Raw genomic sequence first — 21,985 nt, 5'->3', positions numbered from 1 at the left:
AATTTCCTTCCCAGTAAAAATTTCAGGGACTTCCCAGGGATGCACAAATAGGTCTCAGACTCCAGTAATTCTTTGAAATTGTATGTGCACATTTTTCTGAAGACAGTTCTATACTTTTATTAGATTCTCAAGAGGGCCATGACCCCATGAAAAGGTTAAGAGCTCCTGGGCTAAACGACTGATGGGATCTTCCAGCCTTGAACTTCTGCCTGGATGGTGCTCCCCTGCCTCCCGCCCCTCTCTTGCCCAAACTCAGGAGTCGGGGGCAGTGAGTGGGAGCACTTCTAGGGTAGCTGGGGTTCCTGAGTGTGTGGAGATGCGTGGGCAACATGTACCCTTTTCTCCAGGGTCCAGTTTCTTGCTGGGGATGATTATGTGTGGCTGGTTGGGCCCACCCTGTCTCCTTCTTCGAGGGTCTCCTAGAGTCTCTGGGGTCTAGAACTGGGGAGCCTATGCTGAGGAATGAGAGGACCCTCTGGAAGGAGTGGGCGGGGGAGCCAGCTCCCCCAGCCCTGGGGCAGAGCTAAGCCGGATGAAATAATCCCAGAATCCGGCTGGGAGGGGCAGTGACAGGCTCCACAGGGGAATCCGGGGTCCATCCTGGTCCCAGCAGAGCTCTGAGCACACCCGGACACCCGGGCTGGAATGCAGCCTGGCCCCGACTCCACACCCCTCGGTCTCCTAAACCTGATATCCCTCCGAGTATCCTGTAGAGTCATTCCACCTAGGGGAGGAAGGGGGCTGCTGTTAACCAGAGCTGGGCCGGGCTCTCCTTCTGGGTTCACCATTGGTCCCAGGGCCAAAAAAGGGCCCAGAGTGAGTCTCTCAGGGGGTCACGGATGACTGGGATCAACTCCTGCTCTGGAGTCCTCAGAAAGAGCCACACGCACACCCAGACACCCCCCTTTCCTGTTTTACACACATGCACACTCTCACTGTAAGTCTCACAACACTGGCACAGGTGCTCGGCCACACCCCAGCACGCACAGTGACACATGCTACTCCAGGTGCTCCCTTCATCCTGGAGGCAGAGGAGCCTTCACAGCTGAGCCCGAGTGATGGGCGCTCTTCCAGGCACTCATCCTTGTGGTGGGCTGTGGTAGCAGGAGCTCAAGGGCCATTCACACCCTCCCCTTCCCAGCCTCACTCAGCTCTGGATTCAAACCGGGGCTGATCAGGCAGCACTGGGATTGGGAAGAGACCCGAGTTGCAGTCAACCTTTCCCGTAAAGGGGCAGAAGGGAGGAAGCTGGAACCCAGGGGTTTGGAGAAAGCTCATGGAGAGGAGACCGGGAACTAACAGTCCAGACTTCAGCATCTCCGGAGCTTTCAGGAGTGGGCGCAGCGGGAACAAGGCCAAGGAGAAACCTCGTAACCTGGGCAGGGAGGGCGAGTGGAGTCCCCTGAGGAGCTGGGGCTGAGGGCTGAGGGCTGAGGGCTGCCCTCCACATCTAACTCCAGGTGGTGTCCGGGCCAGCAGGCCCCCCAGCAATCGTCTCCCGCCCATAGAGCCCTCCCCTCTCTGCAGCCCCCTCCCAGACCCTCCCCCGGACCCCGCCCTCAGAATCTCCGCCCAGCCCCGTCCCAGCCTTGCCCCCTGGAGCTCCCGACCTGGCCCGGCCTTCTCCCAGGGGACCTGGCTTAAAGTCCTCTCCCCAGTTTCTACTTCGAAGGACCCGTTCTCGCAAGCACAGGGGCCCAGCCCTCTCTCCCGCCTGCCCCCACGGCTCCCGCGGCTGGTTTCGAATCGGGTCCTCGGGACTCCAGGCGAGGGGCTGCGGGTCTGGGTGGATCGGGGTGGAATCCGGGTGGAGAATGGGGGCGGGGCCGGAGTTTCCCAGACCGACTCCCCGGGCCGTCCTCCCGCGGGAGCGCGGCGCTGCACACCCGGCTGGCACCGGCGACTTAGAGACGGCAGCGCACGACTCGCTGGCTCCCCCCCGACACGCCCCCTCCTCGTTCCCCCAACTCCTCCCCGCCACCCCCCCACCCGTCCGCGCTCCACCTTTCCCCGGCTCCTCCCTCCGCGGCCACGAGCACCCTCCCTTGGCACCCTTCCCCGCAGCCCGAGTGCCCGTCCTCCCCAGCCTCCTCGCCCTCCTCCACCCCCTCTCCCATCACCCTCCCGTCCCCTCCCCTCCCCCGTCCTGAGCTCCCACTTCCACACCTACTCCAGGCTCGGAGCCTTAGGACCATCACCTGCCCACCTAAGCCCACGGTGCTCCCTCCCGGGACCCCACTCCTGAAACCCCCTGCCCCTGCCTCCCCCAGCCCGGTGCGCCGGGGCTCTCCGCCCGCTCCCTCGGTCCCTCCTCCCTTGCAGGCGCCGTTTCCCGGCTTCGGCTCCCCGCGCGTCTATCCCTCTCCTCCCCGCGAAGTTTCGGGGCTGTCAGTCTGTCAGTCTTTCAGGCCGTCAGCACCCGAGCTGCAGGCGGCGAGCGCCATTGTGAGCAGAGCCGGCGGGGCAGGAGGCCCGGGCGCCTGGGTCCCCGCGGCGCGGGCGGAGCGGCCGGCCAGCCAGGTAAGGGCCGGGGAGGCTCCTCTGCAGGCGGCCCCGCCCGCGTCTCCCTCAGCGCCGCGGTTGGGTCACGGCCGGCTCCGCGCAGGTGACAGCCCCGGGGGTAGGGGCGCGGACGGCGGGCGTGGGGGAGGGGCGCGGGTCGGGGGAGGTCGGGGGCTGGTGGGAAGGGAGGGCAAGGCCGGCGCGGGCAGGGTGAGGGCTGTGGGGGTAGAGGAGACCGGGGGGGCTGGAGGGAAGGGCGGGGGCTGGGAGGGGGTCGGGCGGGAGGCAGGTGGGAAGGGGGCCGACGGGCCCCGAGGGGAGGAGAGAGGGAGTGTGGGAGGGGGCCGAGGGGGAAGGGGAGGAAGAAGCGGGCGCTGGGGACCGGGCCACTCGGGAGGGGCGGGAGAGGAGGGCGCTGACAGGTGAGCCCCGGAGCTGGGGAGGGGGCCGGGACCTGGAGTGAAGTCGGCGATCGGAGCTGCTTGGGAGGGCGGCGGGGCAGGGAGGTGGAGCTGAGGGTCCCGTCGGGAGGAAAACTTGGGAGGGGTGAGAAGTCCGAGGGGAGCAGAAATAGGGAGGGGGCGCCGCGGCGGAGAAGAGAGGCGCGGAGGGGTGTTCGGAGGGGAGACGGAGTGGGGAGGGCAGGGCCCGCGGGAAGGTCCCGAGAGAGCGGGTCAGCCCTAGACCCCCAGGCTTGGGGGCCGGAGGACCCGGGAGCTGGGAAGCAGCCTGGGAGGGGGGAGGGGAAGAGCGGTTCTGGGGACTGGGGACGGGGAGGGAAGCGAAGCTGGAGCCTGCTGGGGAGACAGAGGGGGAAGGGAGGCGGGGGCCTCGGAGGGGAAGGAGAGCTGCAGAAGGGAGGGGGGAGGGGGAGGGCGGTGGGGAGACGTGGGGGAGGGCTGGAAAGGGGGAGGGGAAGGGAACCGAGGTGAGGCGAGGAAAGGAGAAGGAAGGGAAACCGGGGTGGGGGAGGAGAGGAGGGAGGGGGGAGGAGAGGAGGGAGGGGAGAGGAGAACTGGGTTGGGGAAAAGAGCTGAGAGGAGGAGGGCGGGTGTTGGGGAGGAAGGAAAAGAGGAGGGGGAAAGGAAGGGAGAGGGTGTGCAGCCGGGGAGGGAGATGGAGCGGGGGAGAACCGGGAGGGTAGGGAAAGGCAGCCTGGAGTCTGAGAGGGGGAGGGGAGCGCTGCCGCCGAGGCGGCCCGGAGCGTAGGGTCAGGGGAGGCGGTGGCAGCGGAGGGCCGACCCGGAGGGGGCCTCGAGGGGTTGGCCCTGCCGGGCTCGGGCGGGCGGAGCCTGAGGGGCGGGGCCGGGGGCGGAGCCGAGGCGCCGGCCCGATTCGCAGGGGAGAGAGGGCGGAAGGCAGAGGGAGCGGGAGGGGAGGGGCAGAGGGAAGGCTGCCGGGGAGATGGGGGAGGGGAGTCTGCTGGGGGAGGGGAGTCTGCTGGGGGAGGGGCGGGGGAGCCGCGGAAGGCGGAGCAGGGAAGGGGCGTCAGGGGCAGTGTCCGGGCCTTGGGCAGCCCGGCACGGGTGAGAGGTGGTTTTGTGGTAGGGGTTTAGGGAGAGGCGATCATTTTCTACCTACAAGAGGATCCTCTCGAGGACCTCCCCAAGCAGTACCCCTAAAGTGACACTCACTCCCGCCCCTGGGCTGGCTCCTATTTCACCAGCTCGGGCAGTGACAGCTGGAGGACCTGGGAGATGAAGTTTCCCACTCCCCACCCTGGGCTCCCACCCTCAAGCCTCTCCCCAGAGAATCGAATCTTGCCTGCACTTTCCCAGGCAAGGACACTGGGGCGTGGAGTTGCGGTGCTGATGGGCCGGGGTTGGCGGTGAGAGACCTGCCAGGTGAGGGGGTGGCGCGGCTGGTTTCCAGAGCTGACAGAAATCGTTTCAAGGCCTTCTTGGGCCACCTTCAAAGATCTCTTGGCTTTCTGAAACCCAGTTTCCCAAATTTCCCCCAGCTGTACCTGGGGATGTCACCTTTGGAGCTCCTGGAAGAGCCCATAGGGAGAGGTTGGGCAGAGCCAGGGCCCAGGTGGAAGCTGGCGTGGGAAAAATCTGAACAAGGCTGTCTTTTCTCCATAGGGTCTGTGGCCTGATCCCCAGGAGGAGCTACTCTGGGTTACCATGAGAGAGACCTTGGAGGCCCTCAGCTCCCTGGGTGAGCTGGCAGAAATGAAGGGACTTGGGGAAAAGCTTAGGAGGATTCAGGGGCATCTACAACTCAGACAGCAGAGCCACCCTCAGGAGGCTGCAACCCTGAGGCCCCAGGGGCCTGTAGGTCAGCCTCCTTTTCTGTAGCATGGGGTGTCTGAATGCCTGGAACATGGTGGAGGCTGCGCTCTAGACCATATGCGCACTTGAGCACTCACAGAGCACAGTCATATTTACATCTATGCCATCTCTTCCTTCTGTCCTTTTTGACTCAACTCAAAGGGACTGAGGTTGATACCTGTCCCTGTCCATGTGGTGAGAGACCCTGTCCTTCCTGAGCAGGTTGGGAAAAGTCTCTTGGGCAGGCTGGGAAGGGGAACAGCCCCCGCCTCTGATTACTTGTTCTGTACTGGATGCTTTACTTGGACCCATCCTTCTGCCTGTAACAGGATTCTCTGTGGGACAGCCAGAGATGGCCCCCCAAAGTGAGCCCAGGGAAGGATCCCATAATGCCCAGGAGCAGATGTCGTCTTCTAGGGAAGAGAGAGCACTGGGGGTGTGCTCAGGTAGGTAACAGGAACCATGGAGAGGCTCAGGGAGGAGTCCCCCTGCTTTCCTCCTGCCCTCCCTACCTCTCTCCCTTCTTCCCTCCCCCCTCCCTCCCTCCCTCCCTTCCTTCTTTCCTTCCTTCCTTCTTTCCTTCCATTCATCAAATATTTATTGAGCACCTATTATGTGTGGGATGCTATTCTAAACATTTGGAATACCTCAGTGACCAAATAGTCAAAGATCCCTACCTTCAAGAGCTTAATCCTAATGACTGCAGAGAGTCAGCAAACAATAAATAAGGAAATTTATAAACTATATTCAAAGGTGATAAGAGCTCTGGGGGAGAGGATAATGTCCACTGAAGCAGGTTGAAGGGGGCCGAGACAGCTGCAGGTGGGGGTGGGTGGGGCATGTTATAGGATTAAATAGGGTGATGAGACTGGCTTTCTTTGGGAAGGTAAGATTTGTGCAGGATTTGAAGGAGCTTGGGGAAGCCGGGCATGGTGGCTTATGCCTGTATTCGCAGCCCTTTGGGGGGCCAAGGTGGAAGGATTGCTTGAGCCCCATTCGAGACCAGCCTAGGCAACATGGCAAGACCCTGTCTCCACAAAAAATTAAAAGTTAGCTGGATGTGGTGGCTCATGCCTGTGTTCCCAGCTACTTGGGAGGCTGGGGCAGGAGGATCCCTTGAAGCCCAGGCTGCAGTGAGGTATGATCGTGCCACTGCACTCCAGCCTGGGTGACAGAGAGGACCTTTCTCTAAAAAAAGAAAAATAAAAGAGGTGAAGGCGGCAGCTCAGCAGATTTGGGAAAAGTGCTTCAGGCAGGAGTACAGCCAGGACAGAGCACTAAGGCAGGAATGTGCCTGGCTTTTGACATCCTGATTCTCCCCAGTGATTTGCTTGGAACCAGGGTCCATCTGGGGGCTGGGAAGTCCCCAGCCCTTCTCCTAGGGGCATCAGGTCAGGGGACTTCCTTGCTTCCACTGTCTTACATACACATATTCCAGAAACTCTTCACAGTGGTGGCTCTTGTAACCTTGTAGTCCATCTCATTACATACCCTTAGCAGCCGCCCTGCTTGAAGGAGTCTGAGGCAGCCCCAGGGAAGCTGGGAACTCAGCCCCTTAATTCAGGTAGGATGTGGGAGGAACCCTGTGGGCCCTGCTGGAGCCAGGGTTTCAAATGCTCCTGCTTCCCAGCACCAGTGGGGCCCTTTGGCCATCTGTGACGTCTCCAGAGTCCTTGAGGTATCCTATTCTCTGCCAGGGCACGAGGCCCCTACACCGGAGGAAGGTGCTCACACAGAACAAGCCGAGGCTCCCTGCAGAGGCCAGGCGTGCTCAGCACAGAAGGCTCAGCCTGTGGGCACCTGCCCAGGTGAGTCTTCCCATCACTTCATCCCACCACGGGCTCAGGCCGAGGGAACGGGGCCCAGCAATCTCCGGAGCTGCTATCTCATGAGGCAGGTAATCCCCCAAGACAGGCAGTCCAGGCCCTTCTAACCCAAGTTGAGTTCAGGCCCTGGCACCTTTCTGCTGTGGAGCTTCAATGCCGAAAGGGAATTTCACATCTGTAGATGGCAGGAGTCAGAGAGGCTGGTCACCAAAGAGAAACACAGCCTCCCCTCAAATGCCTTCTAGAAATCCTACCTCCCCCTCTTTATTTCTCCCAGTCTAAGACTAATTACAGTTGCCATGAAGATACATGGCTTTGATCAACATTTTCACTGCCTCTCCCCTGACATGCCGCCTTCCCCAGCTTCCACTGATCGTGAGGGTACCCAGATGCTCCACATCTGCTGTATTCAACTCATCTCCTCATACCCAGGGTGATCAAACTGCTCATTCTCTCTCAACAATCCCACCATGACTTCCTTCCACTACCACCATCCTTACTACCTTTTGCCTGAGGGATATCATTTATTCAGCAAGGATTTATTGAGTGCCGACTACATACAGGCTGTGTTAAGTACAGTGGAAAGAGATGAACTGTAGAGTTACCTGGACCTGGTTTGAATCTTTGTTCTGCATTTACTAGCTGAGTGCCCTTGGATAGGCCACCTTGCCTCCAGGAGCTTCGGTTTGTGAAGGTTTGTGACAGTGTGTGTACAACACTTCATCTACAGTGGGTCCTCGATAAGTGGCAGCAGTCCCCATTTTTATCAGACACATAAAGACACCTTTCTTATTAGACACAAAAGAAATGGAACACAAAATGTCCATACCTCAGAAGAGAAAATCTGGTTGAGATGACCTTAATATGAGCTAGAACAAAGAATTAAAAGAACAGTATAAAGGCAAGTCACAAATAAGCACAAAAGTGTTAACAGTAAGTGCTATAGGAGTTTATGCCAAAAGATCCGCATGCACTGGGAATTTGTCAAAAAACATTAATTTGTGCTGCATTTTAAGAAAGGTGTAGACTTCAGTTCTGAAAGGGGTGGGGTGGAGGATGGGAAGACGTTCTAGGCTGAGAAGATCTTGAAGCAGGAAAGGGGAGGAGAGCAGCTTGGCTGAAGTGGAAGGTCCACGCCTGGGAGAAAGAAAGTTGGACTAGGGTGGGGTGAGCCTCAGATGCAGCTAGAACCTGTTTTATCTTCAAATAATAGGGTGCTGGGCTGGGCACTGTGGCTCATGCCTGTAATCCCAGCGACTCAGGAAGCTGGGGTGGGAGAACTGCTTGAGGCCAGGATTTCAAGACCAGCCTGGGCAACACAGCGAGACCCCATCTCTGAAAAAGTAAGAAATATTAGCTGGGCATGTTGGTGCACACCCATAGTCACAGCTGCTTGGGAGGCTGAGGTAAGAGGATCACTTGGGCCCAGGTGTTTGAGGCTGCAATGAGTCATTATCATCCCATTGCACTCCAGCCTGGGAGACAGAGCAAGACCCTGACTCAATTAAAAATAAATAAATAGGAGCTATTGATGGTTCTTGAGTAGAAAAGTAAAGAGTGCCACAATGAAGGTGAAAGCAGTATCGCAGTGTGATAAGTAGACAGGGGTCTGGAGTCAATGGACTGATAGAAGAAACTGGGAGTACCTCTGATTGTGGAAGTCCACGTGTGATGGAATCAAGGCTCAGGCCAGACAGGAACCCAAATTATCTGCTTAAATGATTCACAAATGAGAATCACTTTGGGAGCTTTAAAGATGAGAACACGTTCGTGGGCCTTGCCCCCATTTGTGCATTTTCTCAACGTTCCCCAGGAGCTGATGATGCAGCACAGGCGTGGGAGCTTTAAACTAGTCCAACTCTTACCCAAAGGGCAAATTTTCTTAGCGGACTAAGAAACGTAACTCAAAGAGGTTAAGTGACTGAACCAAAGTCACACTCCTAGTTAGTGACAGAGGAGAACCTAAGTTGGACCCTCCCGTCTGGACCCCGGGCTCCTTCCTCTAGGCTGGACCATTGCAGCACCCGACAGGGGCAACACTCCAGCGGAATCCCCTGCAACCTGCCCTTAGGCTGAGGCTTCCCTAGAGGGCCTTCCCTGTTTCTCCAGAGCCAGTGTTCACTAGTTCCCCAGACCCTGTAAACTCCATCGTGGTCTTCCTAAATGGGACTTCTCCTCAGGCTGTCCAGCAGGAAAGAAGGGAGTAGCAGGAATACGTGGGTACCCTGGTTCCGTGGCCACTAGAGGTAAGGTAGGCTGGGGGTAGGGGTTAGAGAGCAAGAGAAGCAGCCCAGGTGAGATGTCAAAGATCAAGTTTTCAAGGCCACCAGGGAAGGAGGCTCTAGTCCTAAGGTTAAAGTCAGCCAGGGCTCAGTTTGGGAAGCTCAGGTGTGTGGTGAGAAAGCTGCTGAGCTGCGGCCAGTTTGCAGTACCAAGGAGAGCTGCTGGACCAGAGATGGAGACTGAGGTCCCAGAAAGGCACTGCTGGAGCAGGAAGATCTGGGCCAGCCACCAAAGGGTTGTGAACCTGGAGCGAAGCAGGAGGACTGAAACTTGGGCAACCTTCCTCTTCAGGGGTGCTGGAGGGCTCCTGGGCACATCCAGGCCGGGGAAGAAGCCCCCGGGAGAGGTGTGGTGTTCACACGCATCACAGGTTCAGGAGAATGCAGGAGGAGGCCTGAGAAGAGCTGCGGATTTGGTCACTCCCGGGAAGCGTTAGGTAGAGTGGAGAGCAGAGCCAGACCGCGGGGCTCCAGGAAGTGGAGATCCTGTGGTTAAATAGACGTTGCCGCACGTGGAGCTCAATAGACAATTCTTGTTTTGACTTTCCAGGAGAGGAGTGGATGATTCGGAAGGTGAAGGTGGAGGACGAAGATCAGGAGGCAGAAGAGGAGGTCGAATGGCCCCAGCATCTATCGTTACTTCCCAGCCCCTTTCCCGCGCCTGACCTGGGGCATCTGGCTGCCGCTTACAAACTGGAGCCAGGGGCCCCGGGGGCACTGAGTGGGCTCGCGCTGTCTGGGTGGGGTCCGATGCCGGAGAAGCCCTACGGCTGCGGGGAGTGTGAGCGGCGCTTCCGGGACCAGCTGACGTTGCGACTGCACCAGCGGCTGCACCGGGGCGAGGGCCCCTGCGCCTGCCCGGACTGCGGCCGCAGCTTCACGCAGCGCGCCCACATGCTACTGCATCAGCGCAGCCACCGCGGCGAGCGGCCTTTCCCGTGCTCCGAGTGCGACAAGCGCTTCAGCAAGAAGGCCCATCTGACCCGCCACCTGCGCACGCACACGGGCGAGCGGCCCTACCCGTGCGCGGAGTGCGGCAAGCGCTTCAGCCAGAAGATCCACCTGGGCTCGCACCAAAAGACCCACACCGGCGAGAGGCCCTTTCCCTGCACGGAATGCGAGAAGCGCTTTCGCAAGAAGACGCACTTGATTCGGCACCAGCGCATCCATACGGGCGAGAGGCCCTACCAGTGCGCACAGTGCGCACGCAGCTTCACGCACAAGCAGCACTTGGTGCGGCACCAAAGGGTGCACCAGGCGGCCGGCCCGGCCAGGCCCTCTCCCGACTCATCAGCTTCTCCTCATTCCACTGCCCCGTCCCCGACCCCATCCTTTCCCGGACCAAAGCCTTTCGCCTGCTCCGACTGCGGCTTGAGCTTCGGCTGGAAAAAGAACCTCGCCACGCACCAGTGTCTGCACCGCAGCGAGGGTCGCCCCTTTGGGTGCGATGAGTGCGCACTGGGCACCACCGTGGATGCCCCCGCCGCCGAGCCCCTGGCCAGCGCGCCTGGCGGACCGGGCTGCGGCCCAGGATCCGATCCTGTGGTGCCCCAGCGCGCCCCCTCGGGCGAGCGGTCCTTCTTCTGCCCGGACTGCGGGCGCGGCTTCGCCCATGGGCAGCACCTGGCGCGGCACCGGCGCGTGCACACGGGCGAACGGCCCTTCGCCTGCACGCAGTGTGACCGCCGCTTCGGCTCGCGGCCTAATCTGGTCGCCCACTCCAGGGCCCACAGCGGCGCCAGGCCTTTCGCCTGCGCTCAGTGCGGCCGCCGCTTCAGCCGCAAGTCGCACCTGGGCCGCCACCAGGCGGTGCACACTGGCAGCCGCCCCCACGCCTGCGCCGTCTGCGCCCGCAGCTTCAGCTCCAAAACCAACCTAGTCCGCCACCAGGCGATCCACACAGGCTCCCGCCCCTTCTCCTGCCCGCAGTGCGGAAAGAGCTTCAGCCGCAAGACCCACCTGGTGCGGCACCAGCTCATTCACGGCGAAACCGCCCACGCGGCCCCGGACGCCGCCCTTGCGGCCCCAGCCTGGTCCACTCTCCCCGAGGTGGCGCCGCCCCCGCTCTTCTTCTGAGCCTAGTTCTCACGAGGACCCTTTCTTGCCCACAGTTTCGAGAGGCCCGTGCCATAAGACCGCCTGGGGTGAGCAAGGCGACCTGGGCTGCTGCCCGAAGGTTTGGCCGCCGCGGGACTCCTGTTTCCTTCCCGCAGTGTCTGCGTCCGCACAGCATACCCAGCTCGGACCTCCTAGGACAGAGACTCAGCGAACCCTTGCTGGGAACCGCTGAGCTGAAGTTCTTGGAAGGCTCCCACCCAGGTGCCCCGTTGGAAAGCAGATATTTCCTGGACCCAGCGCGGCCTCAACCAGGGCGGGAAAGAGTGGTTATTTATGTACTTAAAGTTTCATTAAAGTTAAAATCAGAAAGTTCTGGGGCTGCTAAATGAATTGGGGGAGGGAACCCCTGACTCTCCTTAGCCACTGTCCCACCTCCATCCACACACAGACCACCCCCCTCCACTTCCCCTTCTGTCCTGGGTGAGTTACATTTAGCCAGCTGCTGTTAATCGGTTCTCCCAAATAAAAATGTAATCTATTTATTCACTAAGCCACCATCCTGGCTCCTGCTTCTAGCTCGGAAGTATAAGGAAGGAAGATTGGCGTGCATTTCTCTCACGCCACGTGTCACAGACTAGAGCTGAAGGGGGGCAGGCCGTCCTTTGGCGTGGGCTTGGGAGCTCTGTGTGGTCTCCGCAACTCTCCTGGGGGATTCGGAGCTCGGTGGCGTGAGGAAGGAGGTGGCACATCCACTGCAGATGAAGGTTGCTTTCACATCGCACTTGCAACAAGTCCTTTCTTAAGGCTGCTGGGTCCAGAAGTCTCTGTATTGCCCTTCTCCAGCCCAGGCAGGTATGAGAGCTAGGGCTGCCTGGCCGTGAGCGGGGAGGGTAGGACGATGGGGAGCCTATGGAGCTTGCAGTGAGTAGTCTTGGGTTTGACCCCCCTCTGCCTCTCGTGGGACTTGGAGCGCAGCATTATTCATTTCCCAGTGAGCGGGGATGACAGGCCAGAGCAGTGGCCTGAGAGATGAAGGGGCCTTTCACACCTGTGAAGGAGTTTAGACTGTGTCCAAGGGAGGGGGAACCATGGCAAGGTTAGGCGGGGCAGGAACAGGGCCACGCTCACATTCCTGCAGTTTGGAAAGATGTTTGGCTAGACAACTCGGGAGCGAGACTGGAGGCCTGCGCATCAGTTGTCCTGGTGACAGGTTGTGGTGACCTGGGACCATAGTTGTGTCAGAGGAGACAGAGAAGTGATGGATTCAAGAGACACTTAATAGGCAGAGGATACAGGACCTGTTGACTAGTGTGGGTGGGGGAATCAATGAGCTCAGCCCGATTTCTGCTTGACACTGACTGGATGACAGTGGCATACTCCCAGAAGGGAGACTCGGTGTTGGGGGCAGCTTCGTGCTGGGGGAGTAGTCCTGGGTCTCCTGAGTTGTGAGCAGTGTGTGCCCAGCAGGTAGGAGGCTGTGTGGGTGGAGAGCTCAGGAGAGGGCCAGGCTGCAGACGTACAGCTGAGAACTATCCGCGTGTGCTTCTGAAGCTATGGGGGAGCGGATGATCTTCCCAAAGAACTGAGTGTGGAGTGAGAAATTGGGGGCCTGGGACAGAAGCCTCTGGGACACCAACATTAGGGGATGGCACCAAGAGAGGCCTGTAAACAAGATTGGAGAGTGCAGGTGCAAGGACTGAACAGAAAAGCCCCAGGTGGAGGTGATAGAGGAGCCGAGGAAAGACACGCTTCAGGGAGGAGGAGGCCGCTGGAGGCTAGAGAGAGGTCACCTAGGCGAAGGGCTTCCAAACCCTTTGGATTTCGCTGCAAGCAAATCCAGTCTCGGTGACAGCAGCATCAGGAGCAGCTGGGTCAGAATTCAGATCACAATGGTGAACTACAAAAGCAAAATCCCAGAGAAGGTAGGAGACAATGAGACCTGGACACAGGTGAGGGAGGGGCGTTGGCTGGGAGGCCTGTCAGAGGAGGCATGAATGCAGGTGTGTTTATAAGTTCCGTGGCCAAGAATGAGTCGGTGACTCCAGGTTATTTTAAATATCTTGAAATGTCACATAAAAATCTGGACTTCCAGCTTCTGTTGTGAAAAAAGCAAAAGGTTTGGCAACTGGTGGCTGGAGCTGAGTGGAAGTTGTTGTCTTTGGACTAAGGGATCGGAGTCCTCAGCACTCCCCCTCGTCTTAAAGCCCAACTGGGCTTCTCCAAGGTTCCCTACCCAGCCTCTTAGGCACAGAGCTTGTGATTCCAGCTAAAAAAAAAAGTCATTTCACAGACTTTTAAAATCAAACACATAAAAACAATGTTTGTGTTGGTTAGACCAATGTTTTCCTTTCTTGAAACATTCTGGAATTCTCGTGTAAGAACAGCTTTTAGATCTTACAGCATATTTGGTGAGGCCTACCATGTGCCAGACGTTTTCAGGATTTCACATTATTTTAAAGATTCTCTACAAGGCATGCATATCTTTGTCCTTATTTTTTAGCTTGTTTGCAAATAGTCAAAATTTGTTTAGCATCCAGTCTGGCAATAGCCAACTCAGAAGACGTCTGCTCAACAAATGCACCATGTGATGGAAGACTGAGGTTTCTGAAGGCTCTTCCCAAGGAGGAGTTCTAGACTCAGAAAGTGGTGGCCTCACTAAAATCAATACCTACCATCACCACCCCTATGTCACCCCAGGTCTGAGCCACCCCAGGTACAACTACCTTGATAAGGCACCAAATTTTTGACTTTAGAACCACATCCTGGTGTGTGAAAATGCTCAGAGAAGTAAAGCACTCATTTCCTAGTTCTATATCTAGAAGAGAAAGGTTTTATTAGTTAGCTAAAATTTATTTACTTCTCCCCAATCCTGTTCAAAAAAAGAGACTTACTGTATAACGGGTATTGAGTACCCAGTATGTGCCCAGAATGTCCCCAGTATGTGCCCAGAATGTGCCAGTCCCTGTGAGTAGCACAGAGATGTCTAGCATATGCCACCTGTCTGTAAGGAACCTGCAGTCTGACTGGAGATGAGACATCGATGTCCATGAAGCAGAGAATCTAAGTGCTAGGTGGCATTCTGTGGGCTCTAAAGACCTGAGGGGACAGAGAAAGCTGTGGAGAGGGGGTGGGGCTGAACATGGAGCTGCATAGACAGGATTTGTGGATCGCCCGGGGAGAAGGAGAGAGAAGGCCCCAACCTCCCCTTCTTACAGCATATTTCTCCCTCGATTCTCTGTCCTCCCAACTCTTATCTACCCCTAGTCAGCAGCCCCTCCTCCTTCTCTAATCTCCATGGAGCCTGTGCTTCCCAATCTTTAAAAATTTTTTTATTGTGGTAAAACATAAATAACATGAAATTTACCCTTTTAACCATGTTTACATGTACAATTCAGTGGCTTAAGCACTCTCACAATGGTGCGTCACCATCACCACTGTCTATATCCAGGACTTTTTCATCATCCCAAACAGAAACTCTTCCCAATCTTTTTAATGGGTTGGCACATTTAGGTAAGGATAATATTAGGGTCACTGGGGAGTCCACTGGAGGCCTGTGGCAATGGCTGGGGCCGCCCCAGCCCCACACCTGGTGGTCCTGATAGCTGAGAGAATGACCTCCATATCCCTGGAATTCCCAACACATTGGAGAGCTCTGTTCCATGTCACAGACCCGAATTCTTGTTTGTGAGGGAGATGGGACATATTCATTTGTCACAAGAATGACAATATCCAAGTTCCCTGGATTGTGATGGTTAATAGAAGAAACACCATGGAGGCATTAACCCCACCAGGCATCAACCTAGCGATGCCTCAGTTGGGCCCATGGCTTAGCCTTTATCAGAGCCCTCAGTTCTCTGTACCCTACCTCCACCCCATCTCAAAAGTTTGAGCTTTTGAGCTCAAACTATCTCATTGCTATCTCATACCAGAATTTTCGGCAGCCGTTGACTCAGATAATCTTTACACACTTGTGTCCAGTTAACCCTTCATCTTCCTCTCAGTCCTTTCAGTGGGTTCCTATCTCCTCCCTCCACTGCTAATCTATCCCATTCTTAGAACCTCCAACTGATAGATACCTGAGACCTGAAGAATTTTTTTTTTTTTTTGGAGACGGAATCTCACTCTGTCACCCAAACTAGAGTGGCGCGATCTCAGCTCACTGCCACTTCTGCCTCCTGGGTTCAAGCAATTCTCCTGCCTCAGCCTCCCGAATAGCTGGGATTGCAGGCACGCACCACCATGCCCAGCTAATTTTTGTATTTTTAGTAGAGACAAGGTTTCACCATGTTGGTCAGGCTGGCCTTGAACTCCTGACCTCATGATCCACCTGCCTTGGCCTCCCAAAATGCTGGGATTATAGGCATGAGCCACCGCGCCTGGCCAACCTGGGGAATCTTAAATGGAACCCAGTCCACAGCCATTCTGATGACGATCTTGCTGGAAGGAGGTGGAGAAAGACAAAAAACATGGCTGCCCTCCCACAGGCGAGGTTAGGCACCCAAGAGGAGAGCAGAGCAGTGGTTAAAGAGGGCAGGGTTACTCATCTGCTTAGGATTTCAAGCCTAACCCCAAGACTCAGCTCCTTAGAGCATGAGCACCAATTAACAAGTACCCAGTGCATCCAAGCGCTTAGTTCCCAAGTTGCTGCTGCCTTTTCAATTTGAGGAGCAGGGGAAATGGTCAGTAAACAGCCAGTGTGCCACATGGCCAGTGTATTGCTTTATATTGGAAGATTCTCAGGTGCCTGGACTGTTCCTCTTGTCCATGCTGGGGAAATGAAATTAATCATCAAGACTGGGTTTGGCAGGGTAGAGTCAGAGCATAGTGAAGGGAGGAGACTAAAGACATATATACTTCATTCGGGCTTTAGTGAAGCCTGCCTATCACAGGACTAGTAAGACACAAGAATCTTTTGCGCAGCCTGGCCTCCTGTATCTTCTCCTTCTCCATCTGCAGGGTCGGACAACAAAAGCTGCTAGTAGAGTGCTCTGGTTATGTTCCCCAGGCTTGACTGCCTCAGGCATCCAGGGCGAGTCCAGCATTTTAATCCTCCATAAACATTGGCTGAGCTTTAAAATCTACCCAGCCTTGTGCAGACATGGTAGGAATAGAATGACAGCTCTCGCCCTCATGGAGTTGATAGTTCAGATGTAAGGCAAGTTTAATTAAGGATCACTCATGGCCCTGGGTGCTGGGTGCTTTGGGAGACTCCAGAGAAGTAAATATAAATATCATGCATGGTTCCTGACCCACAAACCTAACCCTTAGCTGGGAGAGAAGGCTGGAGTTTCACAACACGCCTAAAACTCAACCCAGGTATGGTATCCTATTCTTCAGGAGAGGGCATGGGCTGGAGCAGTCAGGGGGTTTCTGAGGGAGGAGGATCCTGGTTGAGTTTTGACTGGAGCTAGGACTGGAACAGACAAAGAGGAGGCGGAGGAACAAGAGATCAATGCAAGACAACGCAAGACAAAAGAGCAAGTAAGTGCTCAACTATGCTGGCTGCAGGAAGTCAGCTATTTGCAATACTAAGTTAGAGGTGAGAAGGGGTCATCTTCCTTAATGTCAGTGCAGGGAAAATCTACCTCTGTGGTGTCCCCTACTCTAGTTCCTGTGCCATTGAGGCACTGGATGAATAGAACTCTTCCTTCTTCCATAGCCCTTCACAGAGCCACAGCTGCATGACATCTCCTCCAGTCAGTGCCCCAAAGAAAGGGGTGGGCAATAGGAAAAGTGTTTGCCATTATTACCACTAATAATAATGGTAGCCAATATTTGTCTAATACTTGCTGTATCAGGCTCTCCAACCTGAGTTCTTCACGCACACACACACACACATATATATATATACACATGTCATATATATTTCCACAGTCAATCTTCATGGTAATCATTATTATCCCCAAGTTTTTTTAGATGAGGAAACTGAGGCATAGAGCAATTAAGTCATTTGAACAAGGTCATTTATTCAGTCACATATTCAACAAACATGCACTGGGGCTGGGCGCGGTGGCTCACGCCCGTAATCCCAGCACTTTGGGAGGCCAAGGCGGGCAGATCACCTGAGGTCAGGAGTTCGAGACTAGCCTGGCCAACATGATGAAACCCCATCTCTACTAAAAGTACACAAATTAGCGAGGCATGGTGGCAGGCGCCTGTAATCCCAGCTACTCGGGAGGCTGAGGCAGGAGAATCGCTTGAACCTGGGAGATAAAGGTTGCAGTGAGCCGAGATCGCGCCATTGCACTCCAGCCTGGGTGACAAGAGCGAGACTTGGCCTCAAAAACAAAACAAAACAAACAAAACAAAACAAAAACCATGCACTGAGTACCTGCCGTGTGTCTGGCATTGTTAGACCTTGGGAATAATGATACTAATAAACTAGGCCGGGCGCGGTGGCTCACGCTGTAATCCCAGCACTTTGGGAGGCTGAGACGGGCAGATCAGTTGAGGTCAGGAGTTTGAGACCAGCCTGGCCAACATGGCAAAACTCTGTCTCTACTAAAAATACAAAAAAATTAGCTGAGCGTGGTCACACATGCCTGTAATCCCAGCTACTCAGGTGGCTGAGGTATGAAAATCGCTTGAACCTGGGAAGCAAAGGTTGCAGTGAGCCAAGATTGCGCCACTGCACTCCAGCCTGGGCAACAGAGTGAGACTCTGCCTCAAATAATAATAATAAACCAAAATTTATCAACACCTACTTTTTGCTAGATACTATACAAATTAAGGGTTTACAAGTGTTGCTTTGTTTATTCTGACCACCTCCCTATTATGGGGCATCATTGTCCCTGGTCCAATTATTCTTTTCTTTTTTTTTTTTTTTTTTTTGAGACAAGTCTTGCTCTGTTGCACAGGCTGTAGTGCAGTGGCACGATCTCGGCTCACTGAAACCTCTGCCTCCCGCACTCAAGGAATTGTTGTGCCTCAGCCTCCGGAGTAGCTGGGACTATAGGCACGTGCCACCATGTCCAGCTAATTTTTCTGTATTTTAATAGAGACGGGGTTTCACCATGTTGGCCAGGCTGGTCTTGAACTCCTGGCCTCAAGCGGATCCGCCTGCCTCCCAAAGTGCTTGGATTACAGGTGTGAGCCACTGTGCCCGCCCCAGTCTGGTTATTCTGATGAGGTGAAGGAAGCTCAGACAGTCTCCATGACCTGTGCACAGACATGAGGCCATACGTGACGCAAGAAAGCAAACTGGTGGTCTGACTCTAGAGCTTGTGCTTTTTAAAAAATTACATTATTTTAAATTGTGGCAAAATACACATAACATAAAATGTAACATCTTTACCATTTTTAAGTTTGCAGTTTAGTGGCATAAAGAACATTCACGTTATGTGACCATCACCACCATCCATCTCCAGAACTCTTTTCATCTTGTGTCATGGTTAATTTTCTGTGTCAACTTGGCTAGACCATGGTGCCCAGATATGTGATCAAACATTATCTTTATATGTTTATATGAGGGTTTATGGATGATATTAACATTTAAATTGGTGGACTTGGAGTAAACAGATTATCCTCCATAATGTGGGTAGGCCTTACCCAATCAGTTGAACAGAACAGAAGACTGACCTCCCCCAAGGAAGAGGGAATTCAGCCAGCAGAAGCATCGGCTCTTCCCTAGGTCTCCAGCCAGCCAAAGCCACCCTATAGATTTTGGACTTGCCAGCCCCTGTAATCACATGAGCCCATTCCTTAAAACAAATCTCTTTCTACATGTATATACACACACCCCATGGTTGTCTTTCTCTAGAGAATCCTGACTAATACACCTTGCAAAGCTGAAACTCTGTGCCTATTAAACCCTATTCTCCCCTCTCCAAATCTCTGGAAACCACCATTCTACTTTCTATCTCTATGAATCTGACTACTCTAGGGACCTCCTGTAAGTGGAATAACATAGTGTTTGTCTTTTGTGACTGGCTTATTTCACTTAGCATGATGTTCTCAAGGTTCATCCATGCTGTAGCAGGTCTTAGAATTTCCTTCCTTCTTAAGGCTGAATATTCCATTGCATGTCTACACTACATTGTTTATCCAGTCATCCATCAATGAACACTTGGTTGCCTCCACCTTATGGTATTGTGAATCATGCTGCTGTGAACAGGAGTGTACATATGTCTGTTTGAGTGCCTGTTTTCAGCTCTTTTGGGTATATACCCAGATATGGAATTGCTGGATCATATGGTCATTCTATTTTTAATTTCTTGAGGAGCTGACATACTGTCTTCCACAGCATCTGCACCATTTCACATTCTCACCAGCCATGCATGAGGCTTCCAATGACGCCACATCCTTGCCAACAATTGTTATTTTCTGGTTTTTGATACTGGCCATCCTCATGGCTTTGAGGCAACATCTCAGAGTGATTTTGATTTGCATTTTCCTAGGACCTGGACTTTTAAACACCAAGCTCCACTGTACCCTTGCAGAGAGGGGTCTTCAGGACACACATTCAAGGTCTTCAGGGCACTCACAGACTCGCGGTTGGACCTAGTGGGTTGGTAAGAGAAGTATGTGCAAAGGATCATGGAACAAAGAGCAAGGAGCAGGGACTCACACCTGGAGATCAGGAGGGCATCTCTGAGGAGGTGAATTAACTTGCCAAGACTGTAAGCAACTGGGGACCAGGCTTCCAGCCAGCCAGGAAACCTGTTACACACACACGTGGCATTAGCATGCATCTGTCTCCTGGGAGAGGACAGTGCTGGGTGGCAGAGACCTGGGAAGAAGCATGAAGCCATGGAAGTTGGGCCTGGCTATCTGTTGCAAAATGTTCCCTTTCTAGATGCGATCATGAATCATGGAGCTACAGCTATGGGAATCTTTGTTGAGGCGTGGATGTCAGCTGTGATTTAAAATAGGTAGGAATCGGCAGGCAGAATGAAGCTTCATTTTCATAGAAAACATATATTATGGCATCCTGAATTGAGGCACTGAGAAAGGGTGGCTGATGTCCAAGCAGGTGATGTACCAAGGAGACCAGGCAGTACAGACAGGTACAGCTCTGAGAGAACACAAGGAAGGAAGGGGGAAAGGAAGGTAGCAAAGTCTCAGGATGTGTTTATGGGGCAGGCAGATAGCAACCTGGGAAGAGGGTCGAGGCCTCACAGACTCCCATGACACTGGCCAGCCTGGGCCCAACTCCAAGCCACAGTCTCTGTGAATTGCCTGAAAATTGTCCTGCTGACATTGCTGCCCCCTGCACACAGGCAAGGGGAGAGCTGTGCCATGTGGCACTGCATTCACCGAAGCTGCTGTGTTCGCTTCCTGAGGCCTCCTTTACAAAGTGCTACACACTGCATAGCTTCAAAACAGCAGAAATCTATTCCTTCACGGTCTGGAGGCTATGAGTGTGAAATCAGGTGTTACACTCCCTCTGAAGGCTCAAGGGAAGACTCTGTTCCAGGCCTTTCTCCTGGCCATTTCTTGACTTATAGACACAGCACTTCAATCTCTACCTCCATCCTCCCATCACCTTCTTCCTGGGTCTCCTCCACTCTGGGCATGTCTGTGTCCCTCCTCTTCCTATAAGGACAACAGTCATATTGGAGAACGGCCCACCCTAATGACCTCATCCTGATTTTATCCGCAAAGATCCTATTTTCAAGAGGCTATATTCATAGGTTGGGGCCAGGGCTAGGACTTCAACACAACTTTTTGGACTTCTTGGGGGGCACAATTCAATTCATAACAGAGACCTTGAGTAAAATACTGTGTCAAAGTTGGGGGAGCTGAGGCTGAAATGAGGGCTCCTGGTATTGGGAGGGAATGGGGCAGTGCAGCTCTAATCAGAGCCCATGAGAGTGGACCTGTGGGTCCAGGCAGCTCTTACCCCAGGAGCTCTTGGATCCACCCTGTGCTATGTTTTGGAGATGTGTCATATCATTCAAAAAAGCCAAAAGAGGCTGGGCACTGTGGCTGACACCTGTAATCCCAGCACTTTGGGAGGCCGAGGTGGGAGAATCACTTGAGGCCAAGAGTTCAAGACCAGCCTGGGCAACACAGGGAGACTCCATTTCTAAAAAAAAAAAAATTTAATTACCCAGGCATGGTAGCAGGCCTGTAGTCCTAGTGACTCAAGAGGCTGAGGTAGGAGGATGCCTTGAGCCCAGGAGTTTGAGGTTACAGTAAACCAAGATTGTATCACTGCGCTCCAGCCCGGGTGACAGAGCAAGAACTTGTTTGTCTGAAAAAAAAAAAAAAAGATAAAACATAAACAGTTTTGCTTTGTGTTACTTTATTCTTCGTGTGATTTTTAAATTTAAATTTTTCCTAGTCCTATAACAGTAAAATAGCTTTGATATGACAGTAAACAGTTGACTTTTAGGAGACACTAAGAGCAACTGGGAACTCAGCCTTTTTCCATCAAACATGACTGTTTTGTTTGGTGTTTCTGTAAATTGTGTTTATGTGTCGGGGGTGGTGGTGTGCACACCAGGATTTACTTGTAGAGAGACATAGATGAAGGAAGGAGACAGCCTCCCGAGGCAGATGTTGCCTATGCTGGGGAGAGGGCTTGAAGGGGAGCCGGGGTGGGGGTTGGCGAGGTGGGTTGAGGGTGGGAGGGCTTCTGCTAGTATGTTCAGGGAGACAGATGGGCCGACTGAAGGCAGACAGGTTGGTGAGTGCATTCACGGGACATGCTGGTTTCCAGTAGTGAAAGATTTTTTCTGCTCCTGGGACTCAAGAACCTTCTCGTAGTTATTAACTCCAGGGTCCTGGGGAGGCCACCCATGCCCCACAGGGAAGAAAACTTCTTCACTCACTTACTGATCCTTGAAATGTCTTTTAACCAGAGACAAGTCTTGTATTTCTCAGTCAGAGGGAGTATGCAAGACCCCCAGAAGAGGGCGCACGTCCACAATTCCATGCTGGTGGAAGGACTGGAATCCTGTTCTTCCCTGGGAACCCTCACCTGGGGAAGGATGAGTGAGTGTCACACTGAGGCCTCCCACAGTGGAGAAGCAGCAATGGAGAAGGAGGCCCCAGGAACCCTAAAGACAGAGACTTTAAGGTCGGGAGGGTTTCACAGAGG

The 21,985-nt window shown here is 54.3% G+C and overlaps 1 protein-coding gene across 7 annotated transcripts; it reads left to right on the top strand.

The window, feature by feature from the left end:
- The first annotated feature begins 1,081 nt into the window (after window positions 1–1,081).
- Window positions 1,082–11,487, top strand: ZNF467 (zinc finger protein 467). Of its 7 annotated transcripts, none has more exons than XM_034965194.3 (5): window positions 1,082–2,520; window positions 4,587–4,662; window positions 5,105–5,221; window positions 6,473–6,583; window positions 9,434–11,487. In XM_034965194.3, the coding sequence occupies exons 2-5, from the start codon at window positions 4,629–4,631 to the stop codon at window positions 10,957–10,959; spliced, it is 1,788 nt and encodes a 595-aa protein (XP_034821085.1). In that variant the 5' UTR covers window positions 1,082–2,520; window positions 4,587–4,628; the 3' UTR covers window positions 10,960–11,487. The 7 variants fall into 7 exon arrangements, with proteins under 7 accessions (XP_034821085.1, XP_054971492.1, XP_034821087.1 ...); XM_034965196.3 differs by having other exon boundaries at window positions 2,444–2,605; XM_034965191.3 differs by lacking the exon at window positions 1,082–2,520 and adding an exon at window positions 3,968–4,280.
- Window positions 11,488–21,985: the final 10,498 nt, after the last annotated feature.

Source organism: Pan paniscus, chromosome 6 (genome assembly GCF_029289425.2).
Source record: "Pan paniscus chromosome 6, NHGRI_mPanPan1-v2.0_pri, whole genome shotgun sequence".
NCBI lineage: Eukaryota > Metazoa > Chordata > Mammalia > Primates > Hominidae > Pan > Pan paniscus.
Note: the sequence above shows the minus strand (reverse complement) of the source record. Positions and strands in the feature narration are given on the sequence as shown.

Excerpts from the sequence above, each read along its gene's own strand:
- ZNF467 (XM_034965191.3), top strand. The coding sequence starts at position 4,200 with ATGAAGTTTCCCACTCCCCACCCTGGGCTCCCACCCTCAAGCCTCTCC. Across the intron at positions 5,222-6,472 it reads AGCACTGGGGGTGTGCTCAG|GGCACGAGGCCCCTACACCG; the intron begins GTAGGTAACAGG and ends ATTCTCTGCCAG. Across the intron at positions 6,584-9,433 it reads GCCTGTGGGCACCTGCCCAG|GAGAGGAGTGGATGATTCGG; the intron begins GTGAGTCTTCCC and ends TTGACTTTCCAG.